Consider the following 19,947-nt stretch of genomic DNA (forward strand, 5'->3'; position numbering starts at 1 on the left):
TCAAATGGTAGGTTTAAATTTTTAAGTAACTCCCAAACTGTTTTCCCAAGAGGCGGTACTATTTTACATTCCCATCAGTACAGTATGAGGGTTATTGTTTTTCCATATCCTTGCCAACATTTGTTATTGTCTATCTTTTTGATTATCACCATTCTAGTGGGTATGTATAGTAGTATCTTACAGTTGTAATTTGCATTTCCTTAATGACTAATGATGATGAGCATCTTCTCTATGTCTATTGGTCATTAATATGTCTTCTTTCCAAAAATGTCTGTTCACATATTTTGCCCATTTTTCAATTGGTTTATTTATGTTCTTATTATTACCAATGATTTTTAACAGTTTTTTTGATTTTGAATAAGTCTGATATCCTCATTACCAGAATAAGTGGGAAATCTGACAAGTGTCTGTCATTGTGCTGCAATGAATATGTAACTGAAATACAGGGTAGTATTTAAATTTAGTTGTTGTTGTTTAGAGAAAAAGAGACCCTGGTGGGATTCTGTGGACATTTGCAGAATTTTAGGAGTGTATAGAGACCACTGAGAAGTGCTGAAAAGGCTTCATTTGCCAGCATGCATTATCATGGTCAAGCAGGGAGGGCACTCTTGTTATTTTCCACAGGAAAACAATCCTGGAGAGCTATATCAGCACACTTCCCCAACTGCCTTAACCCACAGACGTTGACTAGTGACTACATACTAGTTCTACCTTAGTTTGAAATATTCCTGGAATTTACTTGCTTTATAATTTGGTGATTCATCAAGAGAATTATTGAGCAACTTTTTTTTTGAGCAACTTTTGAATTACTTATCACTGTTTGATAATTAGTATGAAATGCTTTATTTATATAGAGGGTCAGGGCATGTGAAGTAGTATGTTTTACTATAGTGATTCATCGAGAGAATTATTGAGCAACTTTTTTTTTTGAGCAACTTTTGAATTACTTATCACTGCTTGATAATTAGTATGAAATGCTTTATTTATATAGAGGGTCAGGGCATGTGAAATAGTATGTTTAAGTTGTGTTCAATTCACTTATAAATTTGGGGTCATGGATTGGAAATACTCTTATTCTACTTCCTTGAATTATTTCTCCTACAGTTTTTTTTTTTTTTTTTTTTTTTTGTTGTCCTCTGTCATGTGTTACTAAGGTATTTGTATAACACAGCCAAGTGTCTGGAAGTAAGCTGTGGAGACTTCAATAAGCTGTAGATTTTTAGTTCTGGAAAGATCGTTAATGATTCTCTCTCTCAAGATTTATATTTTGCTATGTAGGAGATTTTGATTCCTTAGGTCTGAGGTGGTGCCTGGGAATCTGTTTTTGTGAGTAGAGCTTCAGGTGATTCTTAGGGATCAGGTAGGTTTGGGAAATACTGGCGTGGTAGTTAAGATCAGGGCTTTGGAATCAGATGGATCTGGGTTCTAGTCACATTTCATTTAATAGCTTGCTGTGTGTTTTGGGGCACATAAATCATCTCCTTAAGTTTTAGTTTCTTCTAATAACAGTTCTTATCTCATAGAATTATCGAGAGAATTAAAAGAACTAACATAGATAAAGAGCATGGCCCATAATAAATATGTAACAAGCATTATCTGTTGTAATTATGTTCTATTTAACAATCAGACAAATATTTGAGCATTTATGGCCAATGATGAAATTTGGCAGTGAAGAAATTTACGAATTTGGGGTGCCTTGGTTAAGCAGGCTCAGGTCAGGATCTCACAGTTTAGTGAGCTCTAGCTCCACGTAAAGCTCTTCTCTGACAGTGTGGAGCCTGCTTGGCATTCTCTGTCTCCCTCTCTCTCTGTCCCTCCCTCACAAGCTCTATCTCTCTCAAAATGAAATAAATAAAAAAAAAAAGAAATTTACCATTAGTAGTGGGGTGGAGATGAGATTTTACAGTAAAGCCAATAAGTTGTTTAATCAAGGGGTGTCTGGCTGGCTCAGTTGGTAGAGCATGGGACTCTTTAAGACCTCTAGGTGCGAAGTTCAGACCCAGATTAGATGTAGAGTTAAAAAAAAAGTTATATCATCAAGTAAGTTAAGAAGAGCCATCCTTTTGAAGAAAATAAATTATAGGGGAAGACTGTGCTAGAATTGGTTTGTAAGGTGAGTGAGAGGAATACAGTAGTGTGGGAACTAGAAGCAATAAAGCCCCAGAGGCAGGAAATGATAAAGGCTCACAAAACAGTGAACAGTCCCATTGGTCTCTTTCATATGGCAAACCTGGAGTAGTGTCAGGAGATAAGGACAGAAAGATGGGTTTTTGAGAGAGGATTTAAGGAGCTTGGCTTTTTTTTCCCACTGAAAATCTTGAACAGGCATATGATAGTAAGAATGTAATGTACTTTAATCGCCTAAAAAATGTACTTTAGATTAACTTGGTAATAGCGTGAGGGTAAGAATTGATTCAGGGGGGAAAACTAGGAGTTAGCTTTAATAGTAATAGTGATTCAGTAGTAATTAAGGATTAATAATGGGAATCTATATCGTAAAACGAAATGCAAATACTTAAAGTACATCTGCAAGATGCTGTGTGTAATTCCACAGTCCAGGTAAATACAGAAGAAAACAGTCCATACGAAAGATTTTTCATGTGGTCCATATTAAAGTGGCCCGTATTTACTTATTTATTCATTTTTAAGGCGGATCCTTTATTTCGGTAGCTCTCAACTTTGAGAGCCCAGAGGAGGGGGAAGTGACACCCCAGGTCCCACGAGAGAGGGGCGGGGAGCAGGCCCCGCAGCCCGAGGGGGCGTGTGCAGGGGCGGGGACGCGGACGGAGGTGCGCGGCAGCTCCGGGGTATCGCGAGAGTTGGGCGGGCCGAGCAATCGCAGCAGTCAATTCCCCCACCCTCCCGGGAGGAGCCGCCGGCCCTGGGCTCTCCAAATTCTGAGCTCTCATCATGGCGGCGGCGGCCGCGGCGGCCGTCGGGGGGCCGCAGCCGCCCCAACCCGAGCTGCCCGCGCCCGGGCTGGCCCTGGACAAGGCGGCCACCGCGGCGCACCTGAAGGCGGCCCTTAGCCGGCCGGACAACAGGGCAGGTGCTGAGGAGCTACAAGCGCTGCTGGAGCGAGTGCTGAGCGCCGAGCGGCCGCTGGCCGCGGCTGCGGACGGCGAGGAGGCGGCGGCAGCCGGCGGCGGGGGCGGTCCGGGGGCGGCCGAGGAGGAGGCCCTGGAGTGGTGTAAGTGCCTTCTGGCGGGCGGCGGAGGCTACGACGAGTTCTGCGCAGCAGTGCGGGCCTACGACCCCGCGGCGCTCTGCGGCCTGGTCTGGACAGCCAACTTCGTGGCCTACCGCTGCCGGACGTGCGGCATCTCCCCCTGCATGTCGCTGTGCGCCGAGTGCTTCCACCAGGGCGACCACACCGGACACGACTTCAACATGTTTCGCAGCCAGGCTGGGGGTGCCTGTGACTGCGGGGACAGCAACGTGATGCGGGAGAGTGGGTGAGTGGAGCCCCCCTCCGGGGCGGGGGGCACGCCGGCGGCCCAAGCCGGGTCTGGGGAGGCCTGGGGCGTGCGGAAGGCTGGGAGCCGACCCTGAGCTGTCACGGGAAGGGGGTGGGGGAGGGTGCAGCCACACGGGGATGGAGGTGAGTGAGCTGTCAGCGGCGGAAAGGGAATGGGGAGCGGGGAGAGCAGAGCGCATGTTTACGGAACGAGGCTTTCAATTTTCGGGGAAGCCAGGGCGTGTGTGTGGTAGCGACAGAAGAGCCAGTGCGTGGGGCAGGAGGGGAAGGAGGAAAGGGGAATCTGGGGAATCTGGTGTCAAGCTGTCAGTTGTGTACTTCTCGGGAAAGGCTTTAAAGCTGCCTGATTCTTGGGAAGAAACTGATGATGTGATTTGGATTGGCTGGGCGGGGGATGGTATTAGGGACGGAATTGGGTCGCAGGATTGTAAGAGTCGGGGAGGTGGTCTTGCAGCCAGCTGCAGGGGAGAACGGCTTGGGGAGAAGGACTTCTGAACTGTCAGTGTGTCTGTCAGTATCAGGGAAGGAGCTCTAGCGCTTGTGAGGTTGAGGGAGGAGGGAAGGGGAGGGGCCTGCATGAAAAGTGACTGTTGAGCTGTCAGTGGAGTATTTGGTGTGCTGGAATGACATCTAGAATTGGGCTACTGAACAGTCGGTTACAGAATACCCTACACACCAGAAGAACAAACAAAACACTGAGCGAATTAGGAATCGAGTGTTAGGTCTTCTCCAGTTAAAAGGGCACTTTATTCACTCGCTAATATGCGAACCTCTATCTAAAGAGGGACAGTCAACAAATGTTTTTTAGATAGCAGCAATGTACCAGGGTGTTGGGACTTAGGACAAAAGGCATTTCAGAGATTGCAGTGAGCTAACGAGTTGGTACGTGTATACTGTCTTGGTTTTGGGACACGATATCAATGTCTGGGGAAGTCCTGGGAAAAGAAGAAACCTGATACAAGAGAGGACATTTTGTCTGGGCGGTAGTTGAAAGGATGTTAGCAAACCCAGTTATTCAAGTTTAAAATTTTTCAGGTTTTATAATTGATGATAGAGCATAATCCCTTTAGAAATGGTCACTGTTTTCTTCTTTGGAGTATTTGTAGGTTACTGTTACTATAGAACCTTTGTATCTATCAGGTGCAAGCAAGGCACCTAGGATATCGAAGATGAACAAGACATTGACCTACCTCTTAAGCCGCTTAAGTAGAGTAGAAAATGATAAATTCTTTAAATAATCTGGAAGTTAGAGGAGGCTTCTGTGCAGAGGCAGTACTTCAGGAAGGAGGTATTTTGACCTTGCTACTGCAACTAGTAACAACAACAACGGCAGTAGTAATTGCAGCCAACATCTGAGAACTAAAAAATGAAATATTAAAAAAAATATTTAAATATTTAACTATTTAAAAAATTAAATACTTAAAAATTAATATTTGAATAACTAAAATATTCATATAGCTAAAAAAGCAAAAGAAAAAAATAAAAAGATGCACGGTTTGAAGTTTCCCTCCTATCTTGTCTTTTATCTGCCCAGTTCCTTCCCACCATTATTGCTTTTCTTAGTGCTTAAAAACGAATAAGGATGAATATGTATTTTGATTTTTCAGTTTCTTTTATGTAAAAGGTAACATATTATATACACTGTTCTATACATCTTGCATTTTTCACTTATCCAAGAGGTCTTTCCATGTCAGTAAATCAGTACTCTACTTTAAGAGTGTTGTTAACACTTTCCTGGTTGGCTCAGTCGGTTAAGTGTCTGACTTGGGCTCTGGTCATGATCTCATGGTTCGTGAGTTCAAGCCCTGCATCTGGCTCTGTGCTGACAGCTTGGAGCCTGCTTTGGTCCTCTCTCTCTCTCTCTCTCTCTCTCTCTATCTCTCTCTCTTTCTCTCTTTCTGCCCCTCCCCTGCGTGCACTTTGTCTCTCTCTATCAAAAACGAATAAAGGTTAAAAAAAGGAAAAAAAAAGTGTAATTAACACTTTGGATTTTTATCCATCTGTTTGGTAAACAGTGGTCAAAGATTAACTGCTTTACATTATGTAACTCTTTTAATCTCCAACAGTTCTGAGATTGTTACTGTCACTATTCTCATGATACAGAAGAGGAGGGTGGGGCACAGAGTTTTAAAAACTTGTTTAGGATTATACAGGTAGTAAACTAGGTATGCTGGCTCCAGAGAGTCACAACTCAACATTTCTCTCTACTGTCTCTACAAATAGCATTCCTATTGGTACTTCTGTTCGATACTGTGTTTTGTCTTTCTTTCTTTTTTTTTAATATGCCATTCCTATTTGAGCTTTTGTTTATTTTTCTTTTTAAAAATGAAAATTTAGGGGCGCCTGGGTGGCGCAGCCGGTTAAGCGTCCGACTTCAGCCAGGTCACGATCTCGCAGTCTGTGAGTTCGAGCCCCGCGTCGGGCTCTGGGCTGATGGCTCAGAGCCTGGAGCCTGTTTCCGATTCTGTGTCTCCCTCTCTCTGCCCCTCCCCCATTCATGCTCTGTCTCTCTCTGTCCCAAAAATAAATAAACATTGGAAAAAAAAAAATGAAAATTTAAAAGGGATTTTAAAACAGGAATTGGAACAATCCTTTACTGATATTCAGACATTTTTTTAAAATTAAAAAAATTTTTTTTAATGTTTTTATTTATTTTTGAGACAGAGAGACAGAGCATGAGCTGGGGAGGGGCAGAGACAGAGAGAGACACAGAATCTGAAGCAGGCTCCAGCCTCTGAGCTGTTAGCACAGAGCCCGACACGGGGCTCGAGCTCATGGACCATGATAGACCTGATGGTCTGATGATAGACCTGATGGACCTGAGCTGAAGTCTGAGACTTAACTGACTGAGCAACCCAGGCGCCCCTATTTAGACATTTTTTACTTCTTAGACTAGGTTAGCATTTGGGATGCCCCTAAACAAGGTGAAAGTAGGAAATAATATTGATTCTGTCTTGAAGTTTGGAACACGGTAGTAATTGTCGAGTTGATCTGATTGAGTTGCAAGTCTGATCTGTAATTGTGATGCTTCAGTGCTGGGGCGGAAAGATCTCTGAGTTTCTTTGAAGGTACTCATACAGGTTTTCGGGCATTTGACTGTGTCAGATAGTCCACATCCTAATCTTACAACATTTGCCTTTCTTTGCTGACATCTGGTAGATTCTTATTTTTTTTTCCTAGTCAGGCAGTGCTCTTATGAGTTGATACATAGTACTAAATAATTACTGTTGCCTATCTGAAAGGCAGAGCTGTTGCTGTATGTGCTAGCAGCTGCCATGTCCCATTTCAAGGTATTCCAAGGTAAACAATAAAAGTATTGTGGCCATGTAAATATTCTGAGATTTTTACAGCTCTGGGTTAGAAAGAATAATTCCAGGCTACACAGAATTAATCTACTGCCTGGAGAGACAGAGGTGATGTTAGCCAACAGTGCAGGTTAAAAGGCTGCCTCTGGAACCTTTTCAGAACTGGAAATCATCAACAAATTATAGCAGTTTTTCTGGTGGGCAAAGCTGGACTATCCTGGCATGGACAGAATATATTTAACTTTTCTCAGTTTTCTCAGTTTTGATATTTCTTAAAACCCTGTTAGGTTGCTAAAAATTAAAGACGTGTTGTTTTGGAGTTGTTGTAACTGCCATAGAAATTTATAAATCCCATTGTTCAATAAATTTTTAAGCAAGTATTCTATTTTTCTCTGTATCTGTTTTCTTAGTAAAAGAGAGAAAAACCTGCTGTGCCTTAATCCTTTCCCCAAATGTCTGTTTTGGGTAAGATTTTGTATGATTGGAGATGGGGAAGAAGCTTGGATCCAGCACAACCTATATTACTATTTAATTTTCAAATTTATAATTATAGAAATATGGGGAGAAGATTTAAGTTATTTTTGATTAGTGTTATAGATATAATGTAATATTAACAGGTATACAAACCAAAGGAAGAAAACAACTGAGAATTCATTTGTGGGATGAAATCACAAAGGCTATGGAATATGGAAGCTAGATATTAATAACTACATCATAACAGCGTAATTTTGCCATTAATGAATAAATGCATCATTGTCACAAATGGTTGAAGGATGGATAAAGTTTAAAAAAGTAATGAAAAATCTAAAATCATGTCTGATTGGTTTGGGGTTCTGATGATGCTAACCAGAAGTTGGAATTTTAAACAATTAGTTCTCAAATTTTGATGAGATGATGACCATTTTTATGTTCTATCCTGTATTTATAGATTTTTTTGTTTTTTGCCTCCTTGCTTGTTCTTCTTACGCATTCTAAGCTCCTTAAAAATAGGAATCTCATCTTGCAGTTAGTTAATCAGAGGCCAGCGTAGTCTCGTGCACTTACTAGTTGCTTAGTAAATTGTATAAAATAAATTGAATTCAGTTGGATAAAATAGTGGTTGTTGTATCTGAAAATTTACCCTAAGATTACATTGGTTTAGGTATTCAGGAGGTGGCACTGATTATTAAATTCATAGCATTTTTTTCCCAGAGTGATTTAGGTTTAATTTCCTTCTTTTTTAATTTCAAAAGTAATACATATTGCTTAGAACATAAAAGTAAGTGGATAAAGTAAAAAGTAAGGGTTCCTCTTTCCTCCATCCCACTCCTCAGTGAGAGATTTCCCTTATTTTCTTTTGAATTTAGCTATACATTTAAAAGGTATTAGTTATAATTTACTTTGCAATTGTAGATGTTTTGTTGTGAGAAATTTTTAGGTTATTTGGTCTGTGGCAGTGCCAGAAATGGAAGCAGTGAATGTCTGGTTGAATTGTGTCATACTCTGCTGTACCAGGCTTTTTTCCCCTTACCGTATTTATTGCACACGGTCTCTTATTAGTGCACATAGAACCATTTTATTTTGTTTTTTTTATAGTTAAATTATAGTTCATTGCATTTTTAATTTTTTTTTCCTGTTAATTTATGCTGTCATTTCCCTACTGGTAGACATTTAAATTGTTTTCAGTTTTAGAGTATTATAAACATTGTTGCAGTCAGTATGCTTATATACACTTATTTGTATATATGTGTGAGCACATGGGTGAGGATAAATTCCTAGAAGTGATATCTTGCTTAAAGGAAGTGTATATTTTAAGCTTTGATAGACCCTCCACAGACATGGATTTACACTCCCACTGACAATGTATGAAACAGCATGTTTCCCTATGTCTTGGCCAGTGTATATGGTGTTATCTGTATTTCAATCTTTGTTAAGTGAGAAGTGTATCTTGTTTAATTAATTATTCCTCTCTCCACTGCTCTTTACTTCCAAACTGGAGTATTTTGAAGCAAATCTCAGTTATATTATAATTTAATTTATGAATATGTGAATATGTATCTCCGTAAAGAGATAATAAAAATAAACTCGTAAGAATAAAACATAACCCAAATGTCCATTGACAGATGAATGGGTCAACAAAATGTAGTTTATACATAAGATGGAATGTCGGGGTGCTTAGGTGGCTCAGTTGGTTTAAGCATCTAACTCTTGATTTTGGCTCAGGTCATGATCTTATGGTTCCTGGGATCCAGCCCCAAGCTGTCAGCGTGGAGCCTGCTTGGGATTCTGCAGCCCCCTCTCTCTCTGCCCCTCCCCTGCTTACGTGCATGCATGCTCTTTCTCTCAGATAATAAATAAACTTAAAAAAAAAGATGGAATGTTACTCAACCTTTAAAAGGAATGAAGTTCAGACACATGCTAGGAATGAAGTTCAGACACATGGATTGTGGTGATGGCTGCACAACAATGTGAATGTACTTAATACTACTGAACTGTACATTTAAAAAAGGTTAAATTGGTAAATTTTATGTATATTTTATCACAATTAAAAGAACAACCACAATACCATTACCACACCTAAAATATTCACAGATATTTTTAAAGTCTTCAAATATCCAGTGAATGTTCTGATTTTCCCAGTTTCATGAATGATTTCTTAGAGTTGCTTTAGAATTAGGATCCAAACAAGGCCCTCATATTGTGTTTGGTTGTTGTATCTCTTAGGACTCTTCTATGTTATAGCCCCCTTAAATCCACTCCCCCCCTTTTTCTTTGTTCTCTGCAGTTGAAGAAACCTTCATTCTGAGTATTACTGATTGCATCTCTATGATGTGATGTTTAACTTGTTCCTCTGCTCATTATTTTCTGTAAACCAGTGGTTGGGATTTAGAGTCTTGATCAAATTTTAGGTTATGTTTTTTTTGTTGTTGTTTTGTTTTGGCAAGGAAACTTTATAATGGTGTTTTATACTTCCTGATTCATTGTATCAGGAGCTACAGATCGTTTCCTTGTCTCTCCTTTAGTTAATGTTAGGATTAACTAGTGGCTCAGATTTGTCAGTGTGATCCATTTGTTATAAAGTTACCTATCTTAATTTTTTTTTTTTAATGTTTATTTATTTTTGAGAGAGTCAGAGACAGAATGTGAGTGGGTTGGGGCAGAGAGAGAGGGAGGCACAGAATCTGAAGCAGGCTCCAGGCTCTGAGCTGTCAGCACCGAGCCCAATGCGGGGCTCAAACTCACGAGTTGCGAGATCATGACCTGAGCCGAAGTCGGACGCTCAACCGATGGAGCCACCCAGGCGCTCCATAAAGTTACCTATCTTGTTAAAGATAGTAGTAACTACTGATTATTATTGTCCAGATCCATATTTTCATTAGGGTTTGCAAAATGGCTATGTTCTAATTGTAGTATTCCTTGCATACTCTAGTGAGAGCTTTTTCTAGACTACTTTTAAAATTTCAAGGATCACCTACACTCACATTTGGCCTCTGCCTGCACTGCCAACCTTATCCATTGCAGTGGGATCCTCATTTGTTTAACTCACTGTATGTACATTCCTGTCCTTGAACTTTTATGTTTAACCTTCTCCTGCAAAGTCCAGAGGCACGTTTTACTTTCACTGTCCAGCTCATCTGTAGGGGCAACACTCCTATAACATAAGTACAGCGTGAAACCATATTGTAGGATTTGATTTTCTGAATTGTAACAATTTTTTTCATTTCTAAGTTAAATCTCTCCAAATAACCAACTTTCAATATTTGATGATAAAGACCTCTTTTGTTTATACCTCACACATATTTAGAGTTTTAGTAATTTGGTTAATCATATCATATTTTGTGTTTATTGATTTTGTAGGAGAGTGTTAGAGCTAATCTCCTAAATTATTTATGTATGTATCCATGCATTTACATGGATTACTTTGTGAAATTTTCTTCCTTATGAATCTGGAATTTTCTCTACAGCGATATCCATCTAATTCAGGTCACAAATTCAAACAGGGGAACAATGACACTCCCCATGATCCAAGAGCTTGGAGGAAGAAGAGTTGAAGAATTTTTTTGTCATTTTTTCTGTGTTCAGTGTACTTTTTTTTTTTTGCTAATTTACTAGAAATAGTATAGACAGATTCTTAGTGTAGAAGATTCTACTTGAGCTGGAAGTGTAATCTCTAGTCATCTTCATTGTAGTAAGGTTTAACTACAACACAGCAATTTGGAAGACTTATTAGATTGTAATTATTTTTTCTAATTTTTTTTTTTAATTTTTTTTTTCAACGTTTATTTATTTTTGGGACAGAGAGAGACAGAACATGAATGGGGGAGGGGCAGAGAGAGAGGGAGACACAGAATCGGAAACAGGCTCCAGGCTCTGAGCCATCAGCCCAGAGCCCGACACGGGGCTCGAACTCACGGATTGCGAGATCATGACCTGGCTGAAGTCGGACACTTAACCGACTGCGCCACCCAGGCGCCCCTTCTAATCATTTTAATGTTATATAAAAATCATTAAAACTGTTTTCAACTATGAAACATTTTTAATACACAGAAAGGTACAAAAATAATATTAAAAATACCTTTGTACTCACCACTGGGATTAATAGATGTTAACCTTTTGCCTTGTTTGCTGTAGAGCTTTTTCTGGTCAAAGAACTAAAGGTCATCCTCTTCTCCCTTCCTTTCTCTTTCCCTCCTCAGGAGTTACCATTATCCTGAAATTCCCATGTCATATCCATGCATGCTTTGTACTTCTACTACATCTAAGCAATGTATGATTGTTTTACTGTTAAAATTTTGCATAAATTTTATATTATGTGAATCTTTTTGCAGCTTGCCTTTTTCACTTACCAGGTTACTAATATGGATTAGTTCATTCATTTCTAACCACCATTAAGCATTCTGTGGTTTGACTGAATCATGGTTTGCTGATTATTTTGCTAACGGACAATTAGATGCTTTACATTTTTGCATTGTTTCCACAGGGCTGCAGTGAACATTTTTGCATGTGTCTCTTTGTGTAGATATACTAGAATATTTTTAGGATAGATTCCTGGGAGAGGAATTGCTAGGTCATAGAGTGTGTTGTTCTTCATATATGTGTGTGTGTGTATCTATACATATATATGTACACATATGTGTACGTGTATATGTATATATACTTGTATATATACATATATGTACACACACTTTGTGTGTGTGTGTTGGATATAAACATTTAAAATTTTTTTAATTTAAATTTTTATTTTGAGTTTTAAATTTTAATTTTTAATTTTTAAACTTTCCTGACTACTGGTAAAGTTGAACATTTTTTCATGCTTTTAGGCTATTTGAATTCTTCCTTTGTGATTGCTGGTTCATATTCTTTACCTGTTTTTTATTTATTTATTTATTTATTTATTTTTTTGTTTTATCTTACTGAGTTTTAAGACTACTATATATATATATATATTCTAGATCCTGATCCTTGGTTATGTGGATTCCTAATTTCATCTTTCTTTTTTTTTTTAAATTTTTTTAACGTTTATTTATTTTTGAGACAGAGAGAGACAGAGCATGAACGGGGGAGGGTCAGAGAGCGAGGGAGACACAGAATCTGAAACAGGCTCCAGGCTCTGAGCCATCAGCCCAGAGCCTGACGCGGGGCTCGAACTCACGGACCGTGAGATCATGACCTGAGCCGAAGTTGGCCGCTTAACCGACTGAGCCACCCAGGCGCCCCCTAATTTCATCTTTCAATCTGTGGCTTGTCTTTTCCTCTTGTAATACACAATAGTGTTATAAAAAAAGCTTTAAATTAAAAGTGTAACTTTCCTTCTATAGTTGGTATTATTTGTTTCTTTTTTAAATGTTTATTTTGAGAGAGAGAGTGGATATGCACAGAGGAGGGACAGGGGAAAGGGGCAGAGAGAAAGGGAGAGAGAGAGAATCCCATGCAGGCTCCAAGAGCCCGATGTGGGGCTTGATCTTATGGTTGTGAAAATCATGACCTGAGCCAAAATAAAGAGTTGGATGCTCAACCAGCTAAGCCATCCAGGCATCCTTTATTTGTGTCTTTTAAAAGCAGTCCTCTCCTTTTGTTTTAAAAGATTTAAGGTTTTGCATTTCATATTTACATCTTTATTTCCTTCATCAATCTATAGCACTACCTCTCATATATCCATTTCCTACATGTGTCCTAAGCTTTCTGTTGTATTGGTATGTCTCTGGCAGCAGTATCATACTGCTTTAATTATGGTGACATTAGAATAGTTATTGATATGGCAGGATTTCCCTTATTATTACTCTTTTTAAAAAAAAATTTTTTTTAATGTTTATTTATTTTTGAGGCAGAGAGAGACAGAGCATGAACGGGGGAGTGTCAGAGAGAGGGAGACACAGAATCTGAAACAGGCTCCAGGCCCTGAGCTGTCAGCACAGAGCCCGACGTGGGGCTCGAACTCACGGACCGTGAGATCGTGACCTGAGACGAAGTCGGCCGCTTAACCGACTGAGCCACCCAGGCGCCCCCCCTTATTATTACTCTTAAAAAGAAACTTGGCTATTCTTGGTCCCTAACTCTTTCATTTTAATTTCAGGGTAACTTGTCAAATTCTGTGGAAAATTTCTGTCTGATATTGATTGGAATCATATTAAATTTGAGGACATTTTAAAAGGAGACATGTACAAGGATATTCATTATAATACTGTTTTAAATTGGGAAAAATTGGAAACAAGGAAATTAGTAAACTATGGTTTAATCATGCAGTAGAATACTTTGCACTAGAATACATATATTATTGTCTTTATAGTATTTAGTCTGCCTATCCATGAGAGTAATTGTTTTTTCTTCCAGTAAAGTAATTTTGTCCATAAGTTGTGTATCTTTTGTTAGATTTGTTCCTCATTACCTTATTTTTGTTTCTACTATAAGTAGTATCCTTTTAAAAATTATTTTTTCCAATTTCTCATTTTTTGCTTTTTTGGAAATATTTTATATTATAAATATTTTCAAATGCTATTGAGTTTTTTTATTGAGCAACCTTCAACCTTCTCAAATTTTTTTTCCCTAATAGTCAATCTGTAGATTTTATTAATGAGTGCTTATTTTATATCAGGAATTTACATATATCTCATTTAACATTTTCAGCAAGTCCTAGGGATTGATATTAGCATCTACATAAGAAAATACTATCTCAGAGAAGCAACTTGAGCAAAGTTACACAGCTCTTATTCACATCTGTTTCTGTCCACATCCAAAGCCTGTGTTCTAAGCTCCTTCCTGGCACCTCTGTTGTTACTGTGTAGTAGTGAACGTTAAAGAAAACTTTACAAAGAATTTGATCTGGTGGGAGATTGGGAGGTGAAGGATGACATTGTGGATAGAAGGAACAGAATACATAAAGCTTCACAGGCATGAAAGAATATAAGGCAATCAAGTGCTAGAGTAGTTCTCACCTTCTTTCTTGAATAATGTTAAAACAAATTTTTTTTTTAAGTTTATTTATTTTGAGAGAGAGAGAGAGACAGACAGAGTGAGAGCAGGGGGAGGGGGAGCGAGAGGGGAGACACAGAATCTGAAGCAGGCTCCAGGCTCTGAGTTTTCAGTGCAGAGCACAACGCAGGGCTCAGCCCACAAGCTGTGAGATCATGACCTGAGTCCAAGTAGGGAGCTTACCTGACTGAGCACCCTCAGGCACCTCTCTCTTAATAATATTTAAACTGAGTAGAGAATTTTAGTTGACATTTGTTTTCCCTTGCACTTTGATGATACTATTCTGTTGTCCTCTGGTTTCTATTGTTGAGAAGTATTTCAGTGTAATTGTTTCTTTGCAAGTAATCTGCTTTATTTATTGGTTGCTTTTAAGATTTACTTTTTGGTGATCTGTAGTTTCACTATGATGTGTCTAGGTGGGACTCTATTTGTTGGGTTGGTTCTAGATGAAGATTTTTGTCTCATAGCTTCTGGAAATTCTCAACCATTGTCCCTTTGAATTTCAAGTCTCTCCCATTGTTTCATTTCTGTTTTGGGATTGCTATAGTGTATTTGTTGAATCTTCTCATTCTGTCTTCTAAATCCTAGAGCTTACTTATTTTCTACTCATTTATCTTATTTTGGGCTGAATTGGGGTGATTTCCTAGATCTATCTTCTAGATAATTTCTTCACCTCTATCTCATCTGCTGTCTAGCTTGACTATTACATTTTTTTTTTAAATAAATGTAATTTTCAGTTCTAGGAAAATCTGCTTTTGACTTGGCCTTCTTAAAAAAAAAGTCTTATTCTTTTTTTTTTTAAGTTTATTTTGAGAGAGAGAGAGAGCGCGCGCATGTGTGTGAGTGTGCATATGTGTGCACGAGAGCGGGGGGGTGGGGCAGAGAAAGAGGGAGAGAGAATCTCAAGCAGGCTCCATGCTGACAGCGTGGGGCTTGAACTCATGAACTGTATGAGATGATGACCTGAGCTGAAATCAAGAGTCAGATGCTTAACCGACTGAGCTGCCCAGGTGCCCCCCAAAGTCTTATTCTTTAGTTAGGGTTTCAATTCCTTCTATGCTTGTAGTAATTTTAAAAACATTTGTGTGTGTGTGTGTGTGTGTGTGTGTGTGTGTTTTCAGAATTTTTTGTTCTATTTTTCAAATTTTTTGGAAAACAAACCTGCCATGTATTGTGCCTACTGACTCTGTTGATGGATGGTTTCTTTCTGTTTTTGAAATTTTGGAATGTAATCTCTTCTTTAGTGTTTGTATTTAAGTCCAGTGGTAGAGTGAAGTAGGAATGCTTTTGCTGTGGGAATACCTTGTGGTTTGGGTTTGTTTCTTGTTTGTTCTGCCAGCTGTCATAGATATCACAGATATCCCAATGCCAATTAAAAAAATTAATATATGGCTTGGGGAGTTCCAATACGACATGAGTGATGTAAATTTGAACCCCAAACTTGCATGCAGCCTAGATTTGGGGTTTTGACTTCTCAAGGGAATTTTAACCCTTATTCATTGCTCAGGTTGAGATACCCTGCCCGTAGGCGATTTTATTTGGAGAAGTAGGGACAGTTTAATGGAAGATATTCTTGAAAGAATCCCTGGAAATCTCACCCAGTAATTGAAGAATTTCCTAGAATACTGGTTTGGAAGAATATGTTATAGTTCTGATTTATTAACTGTGATATTTTCATCATCACAGAACTCCAGTTAGCTTCTCAGTCATCTATAGAAAACTCCCATTTTTGACAGGGTATCTTTGAAATTGGTAACTTTTAGTTTAGAATTTGTGAGAACATTTCTACCTGTAAGGCCATGTTTGGGTTGTACCTCCAACATTTGTTATCTTTTTGTCTTTGGGTAAATCACTTAATTTTCCTTGGCTATAGTTTTTCTCACATGTACAATGGGAATGATGTTTGATGTGCCTACTTCAATTTATTTATTTATTTTCAAAATTTTTTAAAATTAAATGGGATACCACACACATATAGAGAATGGTATTATTCCCATTTATGTGATTAATTGCCCAGGACTGTGAAACATTTTGGCATGTCGTATTGATATTCTATTTATACTGATGGTCTTGTGGACAGAGCCATAAGAAGCAAAGCCTTTTTCTTGGAGCATTGCATTGGAATGCTTGAACAAGGCAATTGCATATGATTTTAGGGCATTTTGTGGTATTAGCTTTGTTGGAGGCATAATTGACTTACAAATTGTACACATTTAAAGTCCACTGTTTAAGTTGCCAAATATGTATACCCCTGTAAAACTATCACCATAATCAAAATAGTAAACATAGCAATGATTCCCAAAAGGGTCCTTGTGCCTTTTTTTTTTTAATTTTCTTTTTTATTTTTTAAAATATACATCCATGTTTTTTAAAATATACATCCAAATTAGTTAGCATATAGTGAAACAACGATTTCAGGAGTAGATTCCTTAATGTCCCTTACCCATTTAGCCCAACCCCCCTCCTACATCCCCTCCCATAACCCTCAGTTTGTTCTCCATATTTATGAGTCTCTTCTGTTTTGTCCCCCTCCCTGTTCTTATATTATTTTTGTTTCCCTTCCCTTATGTTCATCTGTTTTGTTTCTTAAAGTCCTCATATGAGTGAAGTTCCTTGTGCCTTTTTTAATCCCTACCTCCAGCTTTTTCCTGTGCCCTGTCCCCCAGCAACCACCTATCTATATTCTGTTGCTATGGATTTATTTGTTTATGGATTTATTTTCTAGAATTTTGTATAAATGGAATTATATAATATGTATACATATTTTTTGATCTGTTGTCTTTCAACATAATTATTTTGAGATTCATTCATGTTGTGTAGTTCATTTCTTTATTGATAAGTAGCATTCCACTGTATGGATATACCACAGTTTGTTTATTTGTTCATCTGCTGATGAACATTTGAATCATTTCTAGTGTTGGGCTATTACATATAAAGCTGCTATCAACATTTGTATTCAAGTTTTTGTATGGATATTAACAAGTCTTTGTAGGGATACTTCATATCTGTTGGGTAAATACCTAAGTATGTTATGAGTGGATCATATTGTAGATTTATGTTTAATTTTTTAAAAATTAAAAAGTTTTTTAGTATGGTTTTGTATATATTATAAAAGTTTACATTTCAGTTATTTTTCAGTGTATGATTCAGTACATTAATCGCATAATGTTTAACTTTTATTTACTTATTAAAAAAATTTCTTTTAATGTTTATTTATTTTAGAGAGAAACAGAGTGCCAGCAGGGGAGGGTTAGAGAGAGATGGAGACACAGAATCCCAAGTAGGCTCCAGGCTCTGAGCTGTCACCACAGAGCCTGATGCAGGGCTTAAACTCACAAACCGTGAGATCATAACCTGAGCTGAAGTTGGACACTTAACTGACTGAGCCACCCAGACACCCCTAACTTTTAAAGAAACTTCCAAAATGTTTTCCCATTGAATGTTCCAGTCTATATCAGCAATGTGTGAGAATTCCAGTTCCTCTGAATTCTTGCTAACACTTGCTGTTGGTCATTCTTTTTAATTTCAGCTCTTCAAATAGCTATGTAGTGGTGTCTTCTTGTAGTATTAATTTGCATTTTCTTAATGGCTAATGAATTTTTAAAGTATCTTTTCATGTCCTTTTTTGCCATTGATACATTTTGTTTGGTATTGGCTCAAATATTTTGCCTATTTTTTTCTTACTGGTTTATTTTTTTCCTTTGTTTCTAATTATTAACTTTTTTTTCCATTTTATTTTATTTAATGAATTTATTTTTTAAAGTAGGCTCCAACATGAGGCTTGAACTCCCAGCCTTGCGATCAAGAGTTGCATGCTCCACTGACTGAGCCACCCAGGTGCCCCTCTAATTATTAACTTTTGATATAGTTCCTTATCTATTGTGGATACAAGTAATTTTTCAGGTATATGATTTGCAAATATTTTTTCCTGGTTTATGGCTTATCTACTTACAGTATCTTTTGAAGACCAGAGGTTTTTAATTTCGGTGAAGTCCAACTTATCGATGTGTTGGCCTCTTTTGGATCCTATCTTTGATGTTAGATCAAGAAGTATTTACCTAACTCAGCATCAAGATTTTCTTCTAGAAGTTTTATAGGTTTAGGTCTATGATCAATTTTGAGTTAATTTTTATATATGGTATGAGGTATGGCTCAAAGTCCATTTTGTTGCATATGGGTATCCAGTTGTTGAAAATACTGTCCTTTCTTCATTGAATAGCTTTGGCACCTTTGTCAAAAAAGAGTTGTCCATATATGTGTGGATATGTTTCTGGACTTTCTGTTTGTTTGTTTGTTTGTTTTTTAATTTTTTAAAGTTTTTATTTACTTATTTTGAGAGAGAGAGAGCGGGCACGAGCTGGGGAGGAGCAGAGAGAGAGGGAGAGATTTAGAAGCAGGCACTGTGCACTGTCAGCATGGAGCCCAAAATGGGGCTTTATCTCACAAACTGTGAGATCATGACCTGAGCTGAAATCGAGATCTGCGCTTAACTGACTGAGCCACTCAGGCATCCCTGGACTTTCTGTTTTTATGCCAGAGCCAAACTCTCTGGATTACCGTAGTAAGATTGTAGTAAAATCAGATAGTATCAACTTTCCAACTTTAGTATTTTTAATTTCAAAGTTACTGTGGGTAACTTTGCATTTCCATATGAATTTTAGATTAAACCTATCAGTTTCTACAAGAAAGAAAGCCTGCTTAGATTTTGACTGGGATTGTGTTGTATCTGCAGATCAGTTTGGGGAGAACTGACATCCTAACATTACTAAGTCTTCCAACTTACAGTAAATCTATTCATTTTTTAAGGTCTTCTTTAATTTCTTTCAGCAATGTTTTGTAGCTTTCAGTGAACACGTCTTGTACATTTTTTAAATGCCTAAGGATTTCGTATACTATTATAAGTGGTAGTTGAAAAGATTTCAATTTCTGATTGTTGCTAGTAAATAGAAATCCAAGTAAATTTTGTATATTGATTTTGAACCTTGCTAAACGTATTTATTCTAGTAGCTTTTTGTAGACTCCATTAGGTTTTCTATGTAGGTGAGTATGCTGAGTCTGAATATAGTTTTACTTCCTTTCAAATCTTAGTGCTGTTTATTCATTTTCCTGATTATGTGGAACAGAACTTCTATTACATTATTGAGCAGAAGTGATAGATGTGGACATCCTTGTCTTGTTCCTGATGTTAGGGAAAAGTAAATCTTTTATCATTAAATATGATATTAGCTATAAGATTTTGTAGATGTCTTTTCTCAGATTGAGGAATTTCTCTTCTGTTCCTCGTTTGCTGAGAAAAAATTTTTTAAAAAAATCATGAATGGGTTGTTGGATTTTGTCAAGTGATTTTTTACTTCAAATGAGATAATTGTATGGTTTTTCTTTTTAATTGTAGATATGGTGAATTGCATGGAATAATTTTTGAATATTGAACCAGTCTTGCATTCCTAGAATAAACTGTATTTGTTCATGATGCATGTCTTTTTTTACATATTGCTAGATTCCAATTGCTAGTATTTTGATGTGAGGATTTTTGTTTTTGTGTTCAAGAGGAATATTGGACTTCTTTTGTCATATGTTTGTTTTCTTCTTTGGTAATATCTTTGTCTGATTTTGGTATCAAGGTAACGCTACTTACGTAAGATGAGGGAAGGTTTTCTTCTTCTATGTATATATTTTTAAGGGTTTATGAAGAATATAACTATTTCTCCCTCAAAT

At 37.7% G+C, this 19,947-nt stretch overlaps 1 protein-coding gene across 5 annotated transcripts in view; it reads left to right on the forward strand.

The window, feature by feature from the left end:
• The first annotated feature begins 2,877 nt into the window (after positions 1 to 2,877).
• Positions 2,878 to 19,947, forward strand: part of UBR3 (ubiquitin protein ligase E3 component n-recognin 3) — a 240,156-nt gene continuing 223,086 nt past the window's right edge. For all 5 annotated transcript variants that reach the window (XM_030327918.1, XM_030327919.1, XM_030327920.1 and 2 more), the window contains exon 1: positions 2,878 to 3,455. In XM_030327918.1, coding sequence (XP_030183778.1) covers positions 2,911 to 3,455 — 545 coding nt within the window. In that variant the 5' untranslated portion in view covers positions 2,878 to 2,910. The remainder of the gene's footprint in view (positions 3,456 to 19,947) is intronic.

This window comes from Lynx canadensis, chromosome C1 (assembly GCF_007474595.2).
Source record: "Lynx canadensis isolate LIC74 chromosome C1, mLynCan4.pri.v2, whole genome shotgun sequence".
Classification (NCBI taxonomy): domain Eukaryota; kingdom Metazoa; phylum Chordata; class Mammalia; order Carnivora; family Felidae; genus Lynx; species Lynx canadensis.